This window comes from Exophiala viscosa, assembly GCF_022695815.1.
Source record: "Exophiala viscosa unplaced genomic scaffold EDD37scaffold_5, whole genome shotgun sequence".
NCBI lineage: Eukaryota > Fungi > Ascomycota > Eurotiomycetes > Chaetothyriales > Herpotrichiellaceae > Exophiala > Exophiala viscosa.
The window spans coordinates 1,312,292-1,330,681 of NW_026944357.1; the positions used below are offsets into that span (position 1 = coordinate 1,312,292).

The following is an 18,390-nucleotide window of genomic DNA, read 5'->3' on the forward strand; positions in this document are numbered from 1 at the left end:
GGAGAGTTTCTGGCAGCGCAGCCGGGGCTCTTTGGCGCACCCCACCTAAAAGCCTCTCCAGGCGCCCATCGGCGCCATCGCAGCTTTTTATCCAGCTATTGCATGCATGTGCGGAATGCGGAGAGTTCAGTTTGCGGTAAAGCATATCAGCAGGTCATGGGAATAGTGAGATGGTGACATCAAGGCTGGGCGTACTGTGTTATATTGTCTGATAAGAAATCCGTGCTTGAATCGTAGAGATGGAGGTTCAACTGATGCTTGTGATTGGAAGCCTGGAATGTTTCCCACAGCGCTTATGTACGCAGCCGCAGCGTCTTGCAGGAGCGTGGGGAAGACATGGGATTCTTGTTGGATGCCATTCTCACGCTTGGGAGATCGGGTATGTTGATGGTGGAAGACGACAGCACGACATTGGCATCTCATCTTCTTGATGTTGACCTTAACTTCGAACCTATCTGTCGACGGACACTGCTACGAATACCTGGTATCTCATTTTGGAAACAACAACATCATGCCTAATTGCGATAAGGCCCTAATGGCGAGAGATGATCTCAAGTTGGGCTTAGTGGCTTCGTCATTTAGTCTCAAACTAAGGATGATTTAGCGAGCGACTAACCAGGTAGGCGGGAGTGGATCACTCGGTCGATCCGTTGCTGTCATTGGATCGTGTATCCCTGTTTTCTTGGCATAAAAAAGTTCTGAGCATCAAAAGTCTTTGTTCAAATACTGAGTCGTCAAATCTTACCTCGTCAACTTTTTGCTCCTGTTTCATTTGAGCAGTCACCAGGAGGTGCCGGACCTCTTATTGAGCATCAAATGTACTTGTGATCTTTCTCTGCTGTCTGCACGACAGCTTCTACCCTCAATCATGCCTCCGTCAGCACCCCTGAACGGCGACGGACGACAGTTTGTCAACAGCAGTGCCTTGCCTCAAAGTCCGACAATGGCTTCCTCTGTTGGCTTAAGCCATGACGAACGGCCTCTGTCTTCTGGCGGCCTAATTGATGGTGACCGGACTCAGTCCCTTACTCCTATTGCAGCAGCCCATCCCTTCAAAGATGAGGAGGCTAAAATCTACCTCGAACTCCGGGACGGCCAGGTCTTCGAAGGCCTTAGCTTCGGTGCCCCCAAAAGCATGTCCGGAGAACTCGTCTTCCAGACGGGAATGGTTGGCTACCCCGAGTCTGTTACCGATCCATCTTACCGCGGTCAAATCTTGGTCATCACCTTCCCTCTTGTCGGCAACTATGGCGTCCCCTCCAGAGAAACAATGGACGAACTACTGAAGGACTTGCCAAAGCATTTCGAGTCCGACGAGATCCATGTTGCCGGTCTTGTGGTGGCGTCATATGCTGGCGAGGCATACTCACATTATTTGGCCACATCTTCACTCGGTACTTGGCTGAAAGAACAAGGTGTCCCTGCCATGTATGGCGTTGACACTAGAGCTTTGACCAAGATCATTCGGGAAGAAGGCAGCATGCTTGGTCGGATGCTATACTCATCTTCCTCTGGATCGAAACTCACCAACGGCACCAAGGTGAATTCTCAGCCCAATGGAGAAGTAGTGATGGGCCCTATCAACTGGAAAGAACAAGTTGATGAGGTGGAATGGCACGATCAGAATACGAGAAACCTCGTGGCAGAGGTTTCAGTGAAGGAGCCCAAAATCATGTCTCCTCCGAAAGACAAAGCGCTCACGCACCCCTCCGGCAGACCTGTCCGAGTGGTGGTGGTTGATGTCGGTCTCAAGTACAACCAGCTACGATGTTTCCTTTCTCGTGGTGTTGAGGTTTTGGTAGTGCCTTGGGATTACGACTTCCCTGCCCTGGCGGGAAAAGACTACGACGGCTTGTTCATCTCCAATGGACCCGGTGATCCGGCAATGCTGTCAACTACCGTCAAGCACATATCAGCGGCCTTGGCGGAAGCAAGAACTCCCATCTTTGGTATCTGTCTTGGTCATCAACTTCTTGCCCGGGCTGCCGGAGCCAGCACCTTGAAAATGAAGTTTGGCAATCGCGGTCACAACATTCCCTGCACAAATCTCCTGTCTGGTCGATGTTATATCACATCGCAGAACCATGGATTTGCCGTGGATTCTATGACGCTACCAGAAGGTTGGGAAGAGTTGTTTGTCAACGCCAATGACGGCAGCAATGAGGGTATTCGCCACGTTTCGAAGCCATACTTCAGTGTTCAATTCCACCCAGAGTCCACGCCTGGGCCTAAGGACACCGAGTTTCTGTTCGATGTTTTCATCGATGCCATCATGAAAAGTGTTGCATCCGTGGAAGCCCTGGTGAAGCCTGTCACCTTCCCTGGAGGTACACTCGAGGACAATGACAAAGCACATCCACGTGTCAAAGTCAAGAAGGTTCTTGTCCTTGGAAGTGGCGGTCTCAGTATTGGTCAAGCTGGAGAATTCGACTACTCAGGCAGTCAAGCGATAAAGGCCCTGAAAGAAGAAGGCATTTACACTGTCTTGATCAACCCTAACATCGCGACGATCCAAACTTCCAAGGGCTTGGCAGACAAGGTCTATTTCCTTCCAGTCAATGCCGATTTCGTGCGCAAAGTGATCAAACACGAGAAGCCAGACGGCATCTACTGCACATTCGGTGGACAAACTGCATTGCAGGTTGGAATCCAGCTCAAGGACGAATTTGAAGCCCTTGGAGTTCAAGTCCTGGGCACTCCGATTGAAACGATTATCACCACGGAAGATCGTGAGCTCTTCGCCAGAAGTATGGAGTCGATTGGAGAGAAATGTGCAAAGTCTGCATCAGCTTCCAACATCGACGAGGCAATGCGCGCCGTCGAAGATATTGGCTTTCCAGTCATTGTCCGAGCAGCGTATGCGCTCGGTGGACTAGGGAGTGGATTTGCTGAAGATCCCGAGCAACTGCGTGAACTGTGTACAAAGGCTTTTGCTGCAAGTCCACAAGTACTTATCGAACGAAGCATGAAAGGCTGGAAAGAAATCGAGTATGAGGTTGTTCGAGATGCTCGCGACAATTGTATCACTGTTTGTAACATGGAGAACTTCGACCCTCTCGGTATCCATACCGGAGATTCCATTGTCGTCGCGCCTTCGCAGACCTTGTCGGATGATGATTACAATATGCTTCGCACGACGGCTGTCAACGTCATTCGACATCTAGGTGTTGTGGGAGAGTGTAATATCCAGTACGCACTCAATCCTTTCTCAAAGGAGTACTGCATCATCGAAGTGAATGCCAGATTGTCTCGGTCATCAGCTCTAGCTTCCAAGGCTACAGGATACCCCCTGGCCTTTATTGCTGCAAAGCTTGGTTTGGGTATACCTTTGAACGAGATCTCCAACACCGTCACAAAGAAGACATGTGCTTGCTTTGAACCATCCCTCGATTATGTCGTCGTCAAAATTCCCCGATGGGATCTCAAGAAATTTACCAGAGTTTCGACCCAGCTGGGTTCTTCCATGAAGAGTGTTGGTGAAGTCATGTCGATTGGCAGAACTTTCGAAGAGGCTATCCAGAAGGCCATCCGCTCGGTTGACTTCCATAACCTGGGATTTTCGGACATTTCGAATCCTTTGATGTCTGTGGACGACGAACTACAGACCCCGTCTGATCAGCGAATGTTCGCCATTGCCAATGCCATGGATGCTGGATATAGTGTCGACAAAATCTGGGAGATGACCAAAATCGACAAATGGTTCCTTTCAAGACTGAAAGGTCTCAGCGACTTCTCCAAGTTCATGTCCAAGTTTTCCGCCACGACCGTCTCTCCGTCCTTGATTCGGCAAGCGAAGCAACTAGGATTTTCCGATCGTCAATTAGCTCGTTGCTGGAATTCCAATGAACTTGCAGTCAGACGATTGAGGGTTGAAGCAGGCATCCACCCCGTTGTCAAACAGATTGACACTGTTGCTGCTGAGTTTCCCGCTTACACAAACTACCTTTACCTGACCTACAATGGTATCGAGAGTGATGTTACCTTCAACGATCATGGTATTATGATGCTTGGCTCAGGTGTTTACCGGATCGGTTCCTCTGTGGAGTTCGACTGGTGTTCGGTCAGAGCCATCCGCACTCTGCGACAGGAGGGGTACAAGACTGTTATGGTTAACGTAAGTTCATGCTTTTCTTTTTGTTTTGCTATTCTTTCGATGCTCGTTTCGATCCTCTTGACATCAAAGTTCCGGACGCACACCTACATACCCTCAGGATGCAATTTGGAGCTGCACTCGTCCAGAGTACATCCAGCTTCCCTCAGAGTGCATGTTGCACACGCTCTCACCCTGATCACCGGTCATGCCTATCTTCTGGAAGGATTCTGGACATACCTTCCCACAATATGGGTCACCTCGATCATCACACTCCATCGTTGTCTGCTGGAGAGCCACTTAACCACATCGACACCACGCTCCTCATTGTCTTCTAGAGGGCCACCCCGGCACATCGACCACTACTATGCCCTATTGTCTCTGGAAGCCTCGACGACCACATCGACTATCACAGTTGGCTTGTCTCCCAAAGGACGGCCAACCGCATCGACGATCACAGTCCGCTTTGTCTCCCAGAAGACCCTCTGTACCAACCTTGTTTGGGAAATGCGCAGTATGCATCCTGTACCGACCTTCCCGGACCTCCGCAGCATGCATTTTGGACTTCTTGGAACTTCACTTTTTTTCTTCCTTTATCCCCTTGTTGTTCTATTTTGTTCTGTATACCAGTACCATGCTGACCTCCTCCCCGTACAATCCGGAGACCTGCAGCACTGACTACGACGAGGCTGATCGTCTCTACTTTGAGAATATCAGTCTTGAGAATGTGCTCGATATCTATCAACTTGAGTCGGCAAGCGGTGTCATCATCTCTATGGGTGGGCAAACTCCAAACAACATTGCGCTACCCTTACATAGACTCAACGTGAAGATCCTCGGAACTTCCCCAGAAATGATCGACTCTGCCGAGAACAGATACAAGTTTTCCCGAATGTTGGACCGGATCCATGTTGATCAGCCATCGTGGAAAGAGTTGACAAGCATGGAGGATGCCCTTGGTTTCTGCAAGAAAGTCGGGTATCCTGTCCTTGTACGACCGTCCTATGTGCTCTCCGGTGCAGCCATGAACACAGTGTACTCGAAAGACGACCTTGCCAGCTATCTCAACCAAGCAGTGGAGGTGTCACGGGATCATCCTGTGGTCATCACCAAATATATTGAGAACGCCAAAGAGATTGAGATGGACGCTGTGGCGAAAGACGGCGTCATGACTGGCCACTTCATTTCCGAACACGTGGAAAACGCCGGTGTACATTCTGGTGATGCAACTTTGATCTGTCCACCACAAGATCTTGAGCCAGAAACCATTGCCAGAATCGAGGAGGCTACCCGCAAGATTGGTAATGCACTGAATGTTACAGGACCCTACAATATCCAGTTCATCGCAAAGGACAACGAGATCAAGGTGATCGAATGCAATGTTCGTGCTTCGAGATCTTTCCCGTTCGTTTCCAAAGTCATGGGAGTGGATCTGATCGAGATGGCTACCAAGGTTATCGTCGGCAAATCCATCACCCCTTATCCTCCTGTCAACATACCCGCGGATTATGTTGGTGTCAAAGCGCCACAATTCTCCTTCTCTCGCTTGTCCGGGGCCGATCCGGTCCTAGGCGTTGAGATGGCATCGACCGGTGAAGTCGCCTCCTTTGGGCGAGACCGTTATGAGGCCTACATCAAGGCGACGATCTCAACGGGCTTTAAGCTGCCAGAGAAAAATATCCTACTCTCCATCGGGTCGTTCAAGGAGAAGATGGAAATGCTGCCCTCGGTTCGCAAACTGCATCAGTTGGGTTACAACCTCTTTGCCACCTCTGGTACTGCCGACTTCCTCGAAGAGCATGACATCAAGGTGAAATATCTTGAGGTCCTCGGAAGTGACGAAAAGGACCAGAAGTCGGAATACTCGCTCATACAGCACTTGGCCAACAACAAGATTGATCTGTACATCAACCTGCCATCGAGCAACCGCTTCCGAAGACCTGCGAACTATATGAGCAAAGGCTACCGTACCAGACGAATGGCCGTCGATTACCAAACGCCACTGATCACCAATGTCAAGATTGCAAAGATTCTCATCGAAGCCCTTGCCCGGCATTACGATCTGAGCATTCGCAACATCGATTTCCAGACGAGTCATCGCACTGCGGTCCTCCCAGGATTGATCAATATCGCGGCTTTTGTGCCTGGCATTGCACAAAAGGGCTCGCACGACTTCTCCCTCGTTACCAAGGCCTCAATTGCAGCTGGGTTCAGCATGATCCGCGTCGTGCCCGTGGGTATTGACGGTGCTATCACCGACGCTAGGTCACTGAAGATCGCTCAGTCCAATGCCGAAACAGGGGCTTACTGCGACTTCAATTATGCGGTTGCCGCCACGGATTCCAATTCGGAGCAAATCGTGCATGTCCAGGGCGAGGTTGGTTCATTGTTCATCCCGTTCAATCACCTCTCCGGGAACATCAACAAAGTCGCGACAGTGAGTGCCCACTTCGCGACATGGCCAACGAACAAGCCGATTGTGACGGATGCGAAGACCACCGATCTAGCCTCGATCCTGCTCTTGGCGAGTCTACATGATCGCAAAGTCCACGTCATGAATGTCACCTCGAAGGACGATATCCGTCTGATTGCTCTTTCAAAGGAAAAGGGCCTGAAGGTCACATGTGATGTGTCCATCTACAGCCTTTTCCTGTCGCAAGTCGACTATCCAGACTGCTCGGCCCTCCCATCAATCACTGACCAGAAGGCCCTGTGGGATCATCTTTCGGCTATCGACGTCTTCTCGGTTGGCAGCTTGCCATATCAGCTTGCCGGCGAGAACGCGGTTCCTACAGTCGGCATTGAAGATGCACTCCCATTATTGCTCACAGCCGTCTCAGAAGGAAAGCTGACCATGGACGATGTTACTCAGCGTCTCCACGATAATCCCAAGTCCATCTTCGAACTGCATGATCAGAACAACACATCCGTGGAGATTGACATCGACCGTCCCTATGTTCTCCAACCGGGCTCCGTCTGGTCGCCATTCGTGGGTCAGACATTGCGCGGTGCTGTCTCTAGGGTCGTCTTCCAGGGCAAAACCGCTTGTCTCGACGGTGAAATTTCACTGATCAGCCCAAGTGGTACAGACATGTCGTCCCACTTGCTGCATCCTACCTCGCCACCTGTAGGGCCTACATCTCCAGTCTTGCGGGCACATGATGGTCAACTCGATCGACGTGCTTCGGCTTTTGACACTACACCTAACAGACGACTCTCTATGGCATTGCGCAGCCGGCCAGTCACCCGAGCTCGGAACATGGACGAGGTGCTCGAAGAAGGCCTGCCTCTACCCACTTCCGCCTTCCAGCAACCCCAGGCGCCCTCCACAATCTCACCCTCATTACTTTCTCTCCTGGCATCCTCCCCTTTCAAGAACCGTCACGTGCTCTCCGTCAATCAGTACACTCGACAGGACTTGCATATACTGTTCACGGTCGCCCAAGAGATGCGTCTGGGAGTTCAGAGACAAGGCATTCTCCCCATCCTCCAGTCCAAAGTGCTATGCACAATGTTCTTTGAGCCAAGCACACGTACCTCCGCCTCCTTCGACGCGGCTATGCAACGACTGGGTGGTCGTACCGTTGCGATCAGCACCGCTCATTCGAGCACGCAAAAGGGCGAGACCCTACAAGACAGCATCAGAACGCTCGGATGCTACGGTGACGCGGTCGTCCTCCGCCATCCAGACAACGAATCGGCAGCAACCGCCGCCAAATTCTCTCCTGTCCCTATCATTAACGGCGGCAACGGCAGCAGAGAGCACCCTACTCAAGCATTCTTGGACTTGTTCACCATTCGAGAAGAACTTGGCACCGTCACTGGCTTGACTGTCACTTTCACAGGTGATCTCAAGTATGGCCGTACTGTCCACTCGCTGGTCAAATTGCTGCAATATTACGAAGTCCGAATTAATCTGGTCGCACCCAAGCCGCTTGCTCTTCCCAAAGAGGTTCGAGAACAGATCGTCGCCTCGGGCCAGCTCGCAGTCGAATCCGAGACTCTGACACCCGAGATCGTCGCTAAGAGCGATGTCCTCTACTGCACGAGAGTTCAGAAGGAACGGTTCCCCAGCATCGACGAGTATGAGCGACTCAAGGACAGCTTGATAGTGGATAACAGTGTCCTGAAGCATGCCAAATCCACCATGATCGTCATGCATCCCCTTCCGCGTAACAATGAGATCAGCGAGGAGGTGGATTTCGATCAACGCGCTGCATATTTCAGACAGATGCGGTATGGATTGTACACCAGAATGGCTCTTTTGGCGCTGGTACTTGCGGCGTGATTGGATGTGGAACGTTCCTACCTAGACTGATGTTTCGCTCGCGCTTGTTTTCAGGGCTTTTCGGGATTGATGAGCTGAAAAGAAAAGAAAGGGTTGTACTTCGGGTTCTTGGGTTTTCCGCAGGTAGACAAAAAAAAGTAGAATGAGATTGCCAGATAGTAAGGGTTCAGTCTCATAGCCTTGCGGCATTGTATACTTAATATGTATGACTATGTATGTTCAAAGTTACTTCCCGTTCTCGTTATCATTCGGTGTGTTGTTCTGCAGCGTTGTTGCGAAGCATCCAAAATTTGCCCCTTCTTCCCCGGACGCAACAACTAATTGCGTCTCATACCTTATCATGCTTCCATCGAGACGACTAGTGGTAGGTTCCTGGCCACACAAGAAAGTACGGACTCCCAGCCACGTGCAGCCATGAAAAGGACCCCAGCCTCCCGGCGCTAGTCCATTCCTGGCCATTGTAAACATAGACTCTGACCTTTGGCCAATCACGATACAGGCTATAGCCAGTACCGTAGTAAATGAGGCTTGGCACCCCCGGCAACTCAAAACGCCATTTCATGCTCACCATCCTATTTTTGCACCTGCCATCCGATTTCCATCGCTACCATTGTTTGCAACCATTTGCAGCCAATCGGGAATGTTTATTGCGTGTTGATCTCGGTATCATCACAATGAGCGTATGCAGGACGATGGCTGGACGACTATTACAACAACTCAAGAGGCTGAAGTTCATGTGGTATATATCTGAGGTCGCCTTAAGGTCTGTGTCATGTTCTTTCTCATCCACTCAAGGACCACAGGAGTAAGCTTTGATACCTGCACGTTCCCCAGACCGTACAAAGCACCATCTGAGATCAGCCCCTTGTGTTCTATACTTTCGTTCCGAGATTCCAGGATGCATTCTCGAACCATCTCTGTCATTGCGGTCGCCGCTCTTTCTTGTTTGCCGTTGTCCTCTGCTCTGCCCAGACCACAGATACCTGAAGGCTCCGTCGACTGTCTTCTAGAATGCCTGAGCTCTTCTCCGTACCCTGGATCTACGAACGTGTGCGATCCAAGCTTCAATGCCACCATCAGCTCCTGCATCCTCTCCACATGCGATACAGAGTCCATTCCAGTTTCCTTCGGTATCTTGGGTGATTATTGCCAGCATCCCCAAAACACTTCTGCCCCCATCCCACCATATGGAAACTTTACAAAGCCTTGTGCCAACCTCACCACGAGCACCCTCACACCCGTTTCGAGTAGCACCGCTGTGTGGAATGACTGGACCACGAGTTCGACCTCGAGCTTGACAACAACTAGCTCCTCGAGGACCACTACTACTACTAGCACTAGCACGACTTCCACGACAACAACGACAACGAGTTCAGTCTTAAGCAGTACAACTCCTTCTTCGGTCCAATGGGGTGATTGGAATGCCACTTCAACTACCTCCACCACCACCTCAATGACTCCAAGCACCACGACAACTCCATCCACTACTTGGGGAACCACTACCATTTCCAGCACACCTGTGTCTTCTACAAGCACTACTCTCACCCAGATGTGGGCCGACTGGAACACAACAACCTCTTCCACCACCTCTAGCACCACTTCAACAACAACCACTACTACAACCACGACGACAACCACCACCACTCCTGTAGCCACGACTACAACCACAACGACACCATGGTTGACAACGACTCCAACTCCTGTTTCTCCTGCCAGCACTACACCCACACAATGGGCAGATTGGAACACAACAACGACTACAACCACCACTACCAGCAGCACCACCACCACCACCACTACTCCTGCGGCCACGACTACAACCACGACTCCAGTATGGACGACAACCTCTCCAAGTCCTGTTTCTCCTGCTAGCACTACTCCCACGCAATGGGCTGATTGGAACTCGACTACTACTTCCACAACCAGCTCTCTTTTGACGACCACCAGCGCTACCACCACTTCGACTACCACCTCCACTACAACCAGCTCAACCACTACTACAACAACCACTTCGTTGTCGACTACTACAGGCTGGCAAGATTGGAACGCGACTACTTTGTCCACTACCACTTCGTCGTCGACAACCACTTCCAGCTCGACAACACCCTCTACGACGAGCACTTCTCGTCTGAGCATATCAAGTACCTCATCATCCTCGACCACCTCCAGTAGCTCTTGGACAGTCGCCTCCAGCTCGGCGACCCTTACGGTTCCTGCTGCGCCGGCGGCCACATTCACCGGCGCTGCCAGTCGCCTTGGCTTTGGAGCCGGTGCTCTGATTGGCGCTTTCGTGGCCGTTGCTGCACTGATCTAGAACGAGGTGAACAACCTTATGCAGATCGTGGGATTATTGTTTTTACCAACAGGAGTTTACAGCATCATTGGACATACTTATGCAGCACGCTGACACGGAAAACGGAACAATTGGACGTACTCTCGGACTTACTATGCTTATTACTACACATTTTTCGCTTCTCATCAACCATCTGGGATGGGTTCACAGGACAAATTTCGAGTCGGAGTTCATATATGGTGGGACATGGACAATATGCCGTTACGGATAGCATCGATGGCTGGGATGGCGCTGGAAATGATTGAAGGCGAGATGAATCAAATGTACCTTGTGGAGGGCCTGTGGATACGGGCCGTTGCCCATACAACATAGGTAGAGATACTGCAATGCAATAATTCGAGACCTGAGAGATGCCGTTCTTACAAATTCGGCACTCTGGAAGGCTCAGCACCAATCAAGCTGCTTCGATCCGTAGCAGCGCCACACTGACCTCTGAAACAGTGGGTACCTGCATCCGCTATATGCAAGGCTGCGGATATAAAGAAGTGAGGTCGCTTCTAACCTCCGTACCTTACATGAGCCGACAACAAGGCATGGCCTCTGTCGTTGCAGCCTGATTGCAGGTGTCGACGTTCCATGATTGGTCAAGCAGACAAGGCTCGATTCGTGCTAGAGATGCTGCAGATCGCTGAACGGCTCCACTTGTATCTAAACCCGAGATTGTGTGCGTGATGGACATAAGCGTAGCATTGCGCACGGAGTGCTACAAAATGCTGGAAATGCCCTTCGATAGCCACGTCCCAGAAACACGACATTCATACCGATCAAGCAGTTCTATCACAAACCTCTGCGCAGATGGAGTTCGACTGGAGCACTACGGGCAATGAAGTTGTCAAAGCGTTTAAGAACCAGGTGACCGGCAAGACATGTGCGTGCCTAAATTTAACCCTGGAGACACGCCTACTGATGGGAAATAGTCTTGATCACCGGTCCGACACCAGGTGGAATTGGTGCTGAGACCGCAATCAGCCTCGCCGCGGCAGACCCAAAACATCTCATACTAGCCGGTCGATCCCAGGCCAAGATACAGCCTCTCATCAATGAGATCAACAAGGCTCATGCTCATGTGAAAACCAGCTTCATTCAGCTCGATCTCGCAAGCCAGACATCTGTCCGGCAAGCGGCTAAGCATGTCAAGGACCTTCTTGGAGACGACCAAATCGACGTGCTAATCCTGAATGCCGCGATAATGGCCTGCCCTTATGCTCTCACGGAAGACGGCATTGAGTCTCAATTCGGCACCAACCATATCGGGCATTTCTTGTTTGGAAATCTGCTCTTGAAAGATGGTCTTCTCCGGTCTCGCGTGGTCGTCGTCAGTTCCGCGGCCTCCGTTCGAAAGTTCGAAGTACTAGAGCCTCATCTGAAGGACGTCACCTATAATCATGGCAAATGCTATGATCCACTCATAGCATATTGTCTCTCCAAGGCCTGCAATGTCCTGTACGCCAAACGGCTTAGCAAGATACTCAACCACAAGAACATCTCGGCGTTCAGCCTGCATCCAGGAAGCATTGCGACCAATCTCCAGGGGTACATCACTGAGGAAATGAGGAACCAAGGCATCGCTGCTTTTAAGGAGGAGGACCCGGCCTTCGTGGTTCCGAAACGCAAGGATTTGCAACAAGGGTGTGCGACTCAGCTTCGCGCAGCGCTTGATCCGAGCCTTGAAAGTCACTCGGGAGCATATCTTGACGACTGCCAAGTGAGCGAGCCTGCCGTCCACAAGCCTGCGGAAGCCCATATGGATGAGGTGTGGGAGCTCAGTGAAAAGCTGGTCGGTGAGAAGTTCGACTTCTGAGTAGCACAATACCAGGGATGTGAGGGGCTGATAATAACACAACGGTGCATAACCTGTCAATCAAAAGTTGTCTCACCATGTACAATGGCCTCACCTCGTTTCTGTGCAACCACGCGCATGACCCCGGTGATTCCGCGGAACGTGCTCTGGTGAGCAGCGTGGGTGAAGGGGCCAACAACGATGCCGTATTTTCTTAGCATCGTCCGCATAGAAGCTATCTGTTTACTGGTTATCAGTAACCCGAACATCAATGCTGTCAAAGGGTGTGTTTGAAAGTGGTATGTCTGTAGGCGCCATTTCCTGTGAGACTACATGAGCATTCACTCATGCAGCTGCCACGAGGATGTGTCCCATGACTTCCTTGACATGTTGTACAGAGTACAATTCAAGCTCAAGAATGCCAATGACAGCGGAAACACTGTTCAGCCTTGCCTCACGTGAGCATAACAGGGGTCTTGGCGCGAGGCTGCGCGGCGCAGTTGCGCCTAGACTTACCTAGGGCTCAGCCCTGGAGTAGGAAAGTGAGGACACTGAAGCGAAGCGATCAGTGACAGATGGGGCCGGTAGCGGCGTCACTGTTTGCTTCTTTCAAAAGTCTGGAGTAACTCCATTTCAACCATGATTACTCTATCCCGCCCATTATCTACGTCTTCTGTTTGCCTGGTCTGATCCTGTGGCAAACTCCTTCCACATGAGATTGTTCGGTCGTGTCTTGTATTCGTCGCTCATTTCTACTCGAGTCTTGTGTCCAGTCACATTCCGACCTCGAACGATACATAAGCCCATTCTTCAGGGCATTCACTTTCGTCAACCTCCCTCGAGTCACTCCTTTGCCACAGTCATGAACTCTTCCAGACTGATAATATCGGATCTCGAGAAGCCTGACCTCGACGATAGACAGTATCGTGTCATCGAGCTCCCGAACAAACTCGAAGCATTACTCGTCCACGATGCGCAGACCGATAAAGCCAGTGCCAGTCTCAACGTTAATGTTGGGAACTTTTGCGATGAGGAGGACATGCCAGGAATGGCGCATGCCGTCGAGCATCTGCTCTTCATGGGTACGGAGAAGGTGAGCACCCGACCATCTCGTGTCGAGGCAAACCCCTTGCTAACCGCACAACAGTACCCTATAGAGAATGAGTACAGTTCCTACCTATCCTCAAACTCCGGCCACTCCAATGCATACACTGCCGCAACCCAGACAAACTACTTCTTCGAATGTGCGGCCTCACACGAATCGAATGACGATGCTTCGCATGCCGCAGTCAATGGGACTGCCCAAACTGCGGTCAACGGGACAGCAAGAGGACCTCTCTATGGCGCTTTGGATAGATTTGCACAATTCTTCGTCAAGCCTCTCTTTCTGGAAAACACCTTGGACCGAGAACTGAGAGCAGTGGATTCAGAAAACAAGAAAAACCTACAAAGTGATGCTTGGAGACTGTCCCAGCTCGTCAAATCCCTGTCAAACCCACACCATCCATACAACCATTTTTCGACAGGCAACTTACAGACACTAAGAGACGAACCTGAAAAGAGGGGTGTGAAGATCCGCGATGAGTTCATTCGCTTCTACGAACAGCACTACTCCGCAAATCAGATGAAACTGGTCGTACTGGGTCGTGAGTCTTTGGACGAGCTACAGACCTGGGTCGAGGAACTGTTTTCAGAGGTTCAAAACAAAGATCTGCCAGAAAATCGCTGGGATGGAGTGGATGTCTTGACCAAGGATCAATTGTCGACAGAGATACTTGCGAAACCGGTCATGGAGTCACGCTCTCTGGAAATCAGCTTCCCATGGGAGGACGAAGAAGATATGTATGAGACTCAACCGGCACGGTATATCAGTCATCTCATTGGCCATGAAGGACCGGGCAGTATTCTAGCATATCTCAAGGAAAGTGGCTTAGGTCAGACCCTCTCTGCTGGCTACCACCCCGTCTGCCCCGGTTCTGCCTTTTTCGAGATTGAGATCGGGTTGACACCAAAGGGTCTCAAGGACTACCATGAAGTTGTCAAAGTCGTTTTCCAATATATCGGCATGATGAAGGCAAACCCACCCGTGGAATGGATGCACCAGGAAATGAAGAACATGGCCGAGGTGGACTTCCGATTTCGACAAAAATCTCCTGCTAGTCGCTTCACCAGTGGCACAAGCAGCGTCATGCAGAAAAATCTACCCCGCAACTGGTTGCTCAGTGGTACGAGCAAATTCAGAAAATTCGACGCCAAAGCCATCACACAAGCCATGCAATATCTCAGAGAGGACAACTTCCGGCTCATGCTGGTATCTCAGGAGTATCCCGGCACGTGGGATCAAAAGGAGAAGTGGTACGGAACGGATTACAAGGTTGAGAAGATACCCACAGATGTCTTGTCCGAGATCCGGCAGGCACTGTCTTCTCGAACCCAAGCCACAGAAGAGCTACATCTCCCACACAAGAATGAATTCATTCCTACCAAGCTAGATGTCGAGAAGTTGGATATCAAGGAGCCTGCCAAGACGCCCAAACTGCTTCGCAACGATGACCAGGTCCGGCTTTGGTGGAAGAAGGATGACACATTCTGGGTGCCGAAAGCTAACCTCAATATCAAATTACGAAACGCCGTCACTCACACGACTCCTGCGAACTTTGTCAAGACATGTCTTTTCGCCGAATTGGTCAAGGATAATTTGTCTAGCTACTCATATGACGCCGAGATCTCGGGTCTCGCCTACAATATTGCACCGAATCCTCTGGGAATGGATCTCAGTATCCGTGGATACAACGACAAAATGGCTGTACTACTTGAAAAGATTCTGTTTACGATACGAGACATGGAGATCAATCCCGAACGATTCGATGTGATAAAGGAACGGTTGGCAAGGAACTACAAAAACTGGTACTTTCAACAACCATACTATCAAATTGGCGATTACACGAGGTGGCTCCTCAATGAAAAAGGCTGGATGACTGGTTCATACGCAGCAGAGCTGCCCCATACCACGGCGGAAGACATCAAGGCCTTTGCACGTCAGCTTCTACAGCAAGCGCATATCGAGGTGATCGCCCATGGTAATTTGTACAAGGAAGATGCGAAGAAGATTGCCAACCTGGTAGAATCGACGCTGAAGCCACGCATCTTGCCGGCCTCGGAGTGGCAGCTGAGGAGGAACATGATCATTCCCAAAGGGAGCAATTTCGTGTACAAACACCCGCTGGGTGATCCTGAGAACATCAACCACGCTATCGAGTATTACCTGGAAGTCGGCCACGTCATGGACGCTTCACTTCGTGCGAAGCTGCAGTTGTTCGCTCAGATGACTGATGAACCTGCCTTTGACCAACTGAGAACCAAGGAACAGCTTGGGTATGTGGTCTGGAGTGGTGTTCGGCCCTCTTCAGTTACGATGGGTTACAGAGTCCTCATACAGAGCGAACAGGACCCGGAATACCTGGAAACCCGCATCAATGCATTCTTGCTCAAATTCAAGCAGGATCTAGAGACGATGTCGGACGAAGATTTTGAAGGACACAAGCGAAGTCTTGTGAACAAGAGACTGGAAAAGCTCAAGAATCTCGACTCCGAGACAAACCGCCTACTGTCATACATTGGCAGCGAGTACATGAACTTCTATCAAGTCGATCGGGATGTAGCTGCGATCAGACACCTCACGAAGGCCGACATCAAGGAATTTTATGCGCAGTACATTGACCCAGAATCGTCTTCACGGGCCAAGCTGTCCATCCACCTTGAAGCTCAAGCTTCAGCTCCTGTGGTTGAAGTTTCACCATCCGAGAAGAAAGATGAATTTGTTGGACTTATCGGCCAAACCCTGGGATCTGTCGGGGTTGACGTTGAAGAAACGAAGCTGAAAACTCATTTTGAGAGTGTAGAGCCCACCGATCAGGCCGGAGTTAGCAAAGCCATCACGAGCTACATTGGCGAGTCGCTGCCTGCAGCTAAATCAAAGGAGATTGTTGGACAGATTGAGGAAGCATTGCCTCAACTATTGGTCGCTCTGAAGATCAAGCCTGTCGCAGCTCCTACGGACACTGTGGAGGTGGCCTCGAAGATCCCGACGCCTGTGATTATCAAGGACGTGTATCAATGGAAGGCTGGCTTGCAGGTTAGCCAGGGACCCGTTGCAGTAGAAGACTTGGGTGCTTTTGAGGATTTAGAGTCCAAATTATGAAGAGCAGAAGACCTGACCCATAGACGGGAAAGGGGGGCGACAGCATTGCTTTGTTGGCACTAGCGATGGCGTTGTTGGCCAAAGTCCACTCCAGTCTAGATTACATGTAGATGTCGTGAATATCGATGCAGAATTGGATCGATTCAGTCGCCCTGGAGGCTACATGCTGGTGACCGTAGTAGCACCTGGAAGACTTAATTTATATCCGTTATGGCCGGCGCGTCGCACCCAACTCAGCCTCGTGGATAATCCGGGGAAACTCAGGGCATTAATTCTAACAAAGCACCACAGTCCATACGCAACGACCTAGCATCGATCAATACTAGTATAGACCCTTTCATAATACACCCGCATCTCCTCTTATGGTGCTCTCCTTACACTGGAACCAGTTTCTACCAGTACTGGTAACAGTCCAGACAAGTATTTGGTGATACAGGCATGATAGCTTTCCCACCATGTCGACATTAACCACCACGACGCTGAAGTCGTCCTATCCGTACATTCAGGCCCAAGTCTCTCGTTTGTGTTGGATCGTGACTAACAAATGATGCAGTCCAATCCTTCCAGCTCCGTTCACTGCTAATCAACCGTCCACGATACGCCTTCATCCTCTCTCGAATTACACCTTCGGTACGAAGGAGACACAGCCAGAAGAAGACCCGTCAGTGGTGGCCCGGCTCAAGAGACTAGAGGAACACTACGATGAATATGGCATGCGCCGGACTTGTGAAGGGATCCTCGTCTGTCATGAGCACAACCACCCACATGTTCTCATGCTCCAGATTGCCAACGCCTTTTTCAAACTGTGAGTTCCTGAACCGACGGATTGAAGAGACGAAATGGCAGCTTACAATGCACAGACCCGGGGACTACCTACCGCACGATGCAGACGAGATCGAAGGATTTAAGGTACGATTGAACGACCGGCTTGCGCCTACGAACCCTCAAGAAGGGGACACAGATTGGGAAATAGGAGACTGCCTTGCTCAATGGTATGGTTCATACCGCCCTGAGATGACCGTACTTTGCAGAGGACTGATGTTACTACAGGTGGCGTCCCAACTTTGAGACCTTCCTGTATCCTTTCCTACCCGCCCACGTTTCTCGGCCAAAAGAGCTTAAGAAGCTGTATCTAATCCACCTGCCACCGAACAAAGTTCTCAGTGTCCCGAAGAATATGAAACTTCTGGCGGTGCCTCTGTTCGAGCTGTACGATAACACCGCACGCTATGGCCCGCAACTCAGTGCCATCCCGCATTACCTGTCCAGATATAGATTCGAGTTCCTCGACGAGGATGGGAACGTTAGCAGTGTGACGCCTGGAGGCGGGGCGATGCCTGGGCCGGAGCCGACGGTCAAAGTCTTGTTCGACGGGAAAGAGGAGACCGGCGAGGCTGTAGTCAAAACTGAGGATAGCCATATGCAGACGGAGAACGGGGATTGAGGGCCATTCAGAACGACATGCGAAGCACCGGTATGTGCTTCAACGGAACGATTCACTATGCACGTGAAGAATGAGATCAGGCAACGGCATTTGAACAGTCGTCAGTCGACTTTCTGCCCACTCAGTCGGTCATTCTTCACAGGGCCCTTCGGTGGGACATCGGCGGCCGATAGCTACGGTGGTCACCGGCCCATGTATGTCCATTGGATCTGCATCTATAGGCCTACGTGATGA

The 18,390-nt window shown here is 50.8% G+C and overlaps 5 protein-coding genes across 5 annotated transcripts; all 5 read left to right on the forward strand.

Moving 5' to 3' along the window:
* The first annotated feature begins 539 nt into the window (after nt 1–539).
* Nucleotides 540–8,602, forward strand: EDD37DRAFT_631076 (protein pyrABCN). The gene is made up of 4 exons (XM_062816634.1): nt 540–569; nt 617–681; nt 746–4,114; nt 4,743–8,602. The coding sequence occupies exons 3-4, from the start codon at nt 869–871 to the stop codon at nt 8,376–8,378; spliced, it is 6,882 nt and encodes a 2,293-aa protein (XP_062670366.1). The 5' UTR covers nt 540–569; nt 617–681; nt 746–868; the 3' UTR covers nt 8,379–8,602.
* Nucleotides 8,603–8,967: 365 nt separating this feature from the next.
* EDD37DRAFT_413931 (uncharacterized protein) lies at nt 8,968–10,724 on the forward strand. Its single transcript, XM_062812498.1, has one exon. It carries the CDS (start codon nt 9,151–9,153, stop codon nt 10,690–10,692), a length of 1,542 nt encoding a protein of 513 aa, XP_062670367.1. The 5' UTR covers nt 8,968–9,150; the 3' UTR covers nt 10,693–10,724.
* A 683-nt stretch (nt 10,725–11,407) lies between these two features.
* On the forward strand, nt 11,408–12,560 carry EDD37DRAFT_413941 (short-chain dehydrogenase). The gene is made up of 2 exons (XM_062812499.1): nt 11,408–11,599; nt 11,649–12,560. Exons 1-2 carry the CDS (start codon nt 11,527–11,529, stop codon nt 12,530–12,532), a joined length of 957 nt encoding a protein of 318 aa, XP_062670368.1. The 5' UTR covers nt 11,408–11,526; the 3' UTR covers nt 12,533–12,560.
* Nucleotides 12,561–13,007: 447 nt separating this feature from the next.
* EDD37DRAFT_631080 (insulysin) lies at nt 13,008–16,897 on the forward strand. The gene is made up of 2 exons (XM_062816635.1): nt 13,008–13,604; nt 13,659–16,897. The coding sequence occupies exons 1-2, from the start codon at nt 13,224–13,226 to the stop codon at nt 16,710–16,712; spliced, it is 3,435 nt and encodes a 1,144-aa protein (XP_062670369.1). The 5' UTR covers nt 13,008–13,223; the 3' UTR covers nt 16,713–16,897.
* A 36-nt stretch (nt 16,898–16,933) lies between these two features.
* On the forward strand, nt 16,934–18,268 carry EDD37DRAFT_414414 (nucleotide hydrolase-domain-containing protein). Its single transcript, XM_062812500.1, has 4 exons — nt 16,934–17,208; nt 17,266–17,517; nt 17,573–17,704; nt 17,763–18,268. Exons 1-4 carry the CDS (start codon nt 17,168–17,170, stop codon nt 18,154–18,156), a joined length of 819 nt encoding a protein of 272 aa, XP_062670370.1. The 5' UTR covers nt 16,934–17,167; the 3' UTR covers nt 18,157–18,268.
* The last annotated feature ends 122 nt before the right edge of the window (nt 18,269–18,390 follow it).

Bases quoted from the DNA above. Each gene is read 5' to 3' on its own strand.
- EDD37DRAFT_631076 (XM_062816634.1), top strand. From the start codon at position 869: ATGCCTCCGTCAGCACCCCTGAACGGCGACGGACGACAGTTTGTCAAC. The intron at 4,115-4,742 runs GTAAGTTCATGC...ACCTCCTCCCCG, and splicing joins ACAAGACTGTTATGGTTAAC to TACAATCCGGAGACCTGCAG.
- EDD37DRAFT_413931 (XM_062812498.1), top strand. From the start codon at position 9,151: ATGTTCTTTCTCATCCACTCAAGGACCACAGGAGTAAGCTTTGATACC.
- EDD37DRAFT_413941 (XM_062812499.1), top strand. From the start codon at position 11,527: ATGGAGTTCGACTGGAGCACTACGGGCAATGAAGTTGTCAAAGCGTTT. The intron at 11,600-11,648 runs GTGCGTGCCTAA...GATGGGAAATAG, and splicing joins CCAGGTGACCGGCAAGACAT to TCTTGATCACCGGTCCGACA.
- EDD37DRAFT_631080 (XM_062816635.1), top strand. From the start codon at position 13,224: ATGAGATTGTTCGGTCGTGTCTTGTATTCGTCGCTCATTTCTACTCGA. The intron at 13,605-13,658 runs GTGAGCACCCGA...ACCGCACAACAG, and splicing joins TCTTCATGGGTACGGAGAAG to TACCCTATAGAGAATGAGTA.
- EDD37DRAFT_414414 (XM_062812500.1), top strand. From the start codon at position 17,168: ATGTCGACATTAACCACCACGACGCTGAAGTCGTCCTATCC. The intron at 17,209-17,265 runs GTACATTCAGGC...CAAATGATGCAG, and splicing joins ACGCTGAAGTCGTCCTATCC to TCCAATCCTTCCAGCTCCGT. The intron at 17,518-17,572 runs GTGAGTTCCTGA...TACAATGCACAG, and splicing joins GCCAACGCCTTTTTCAAACT to ACCCGGGGACTACCTACCGC.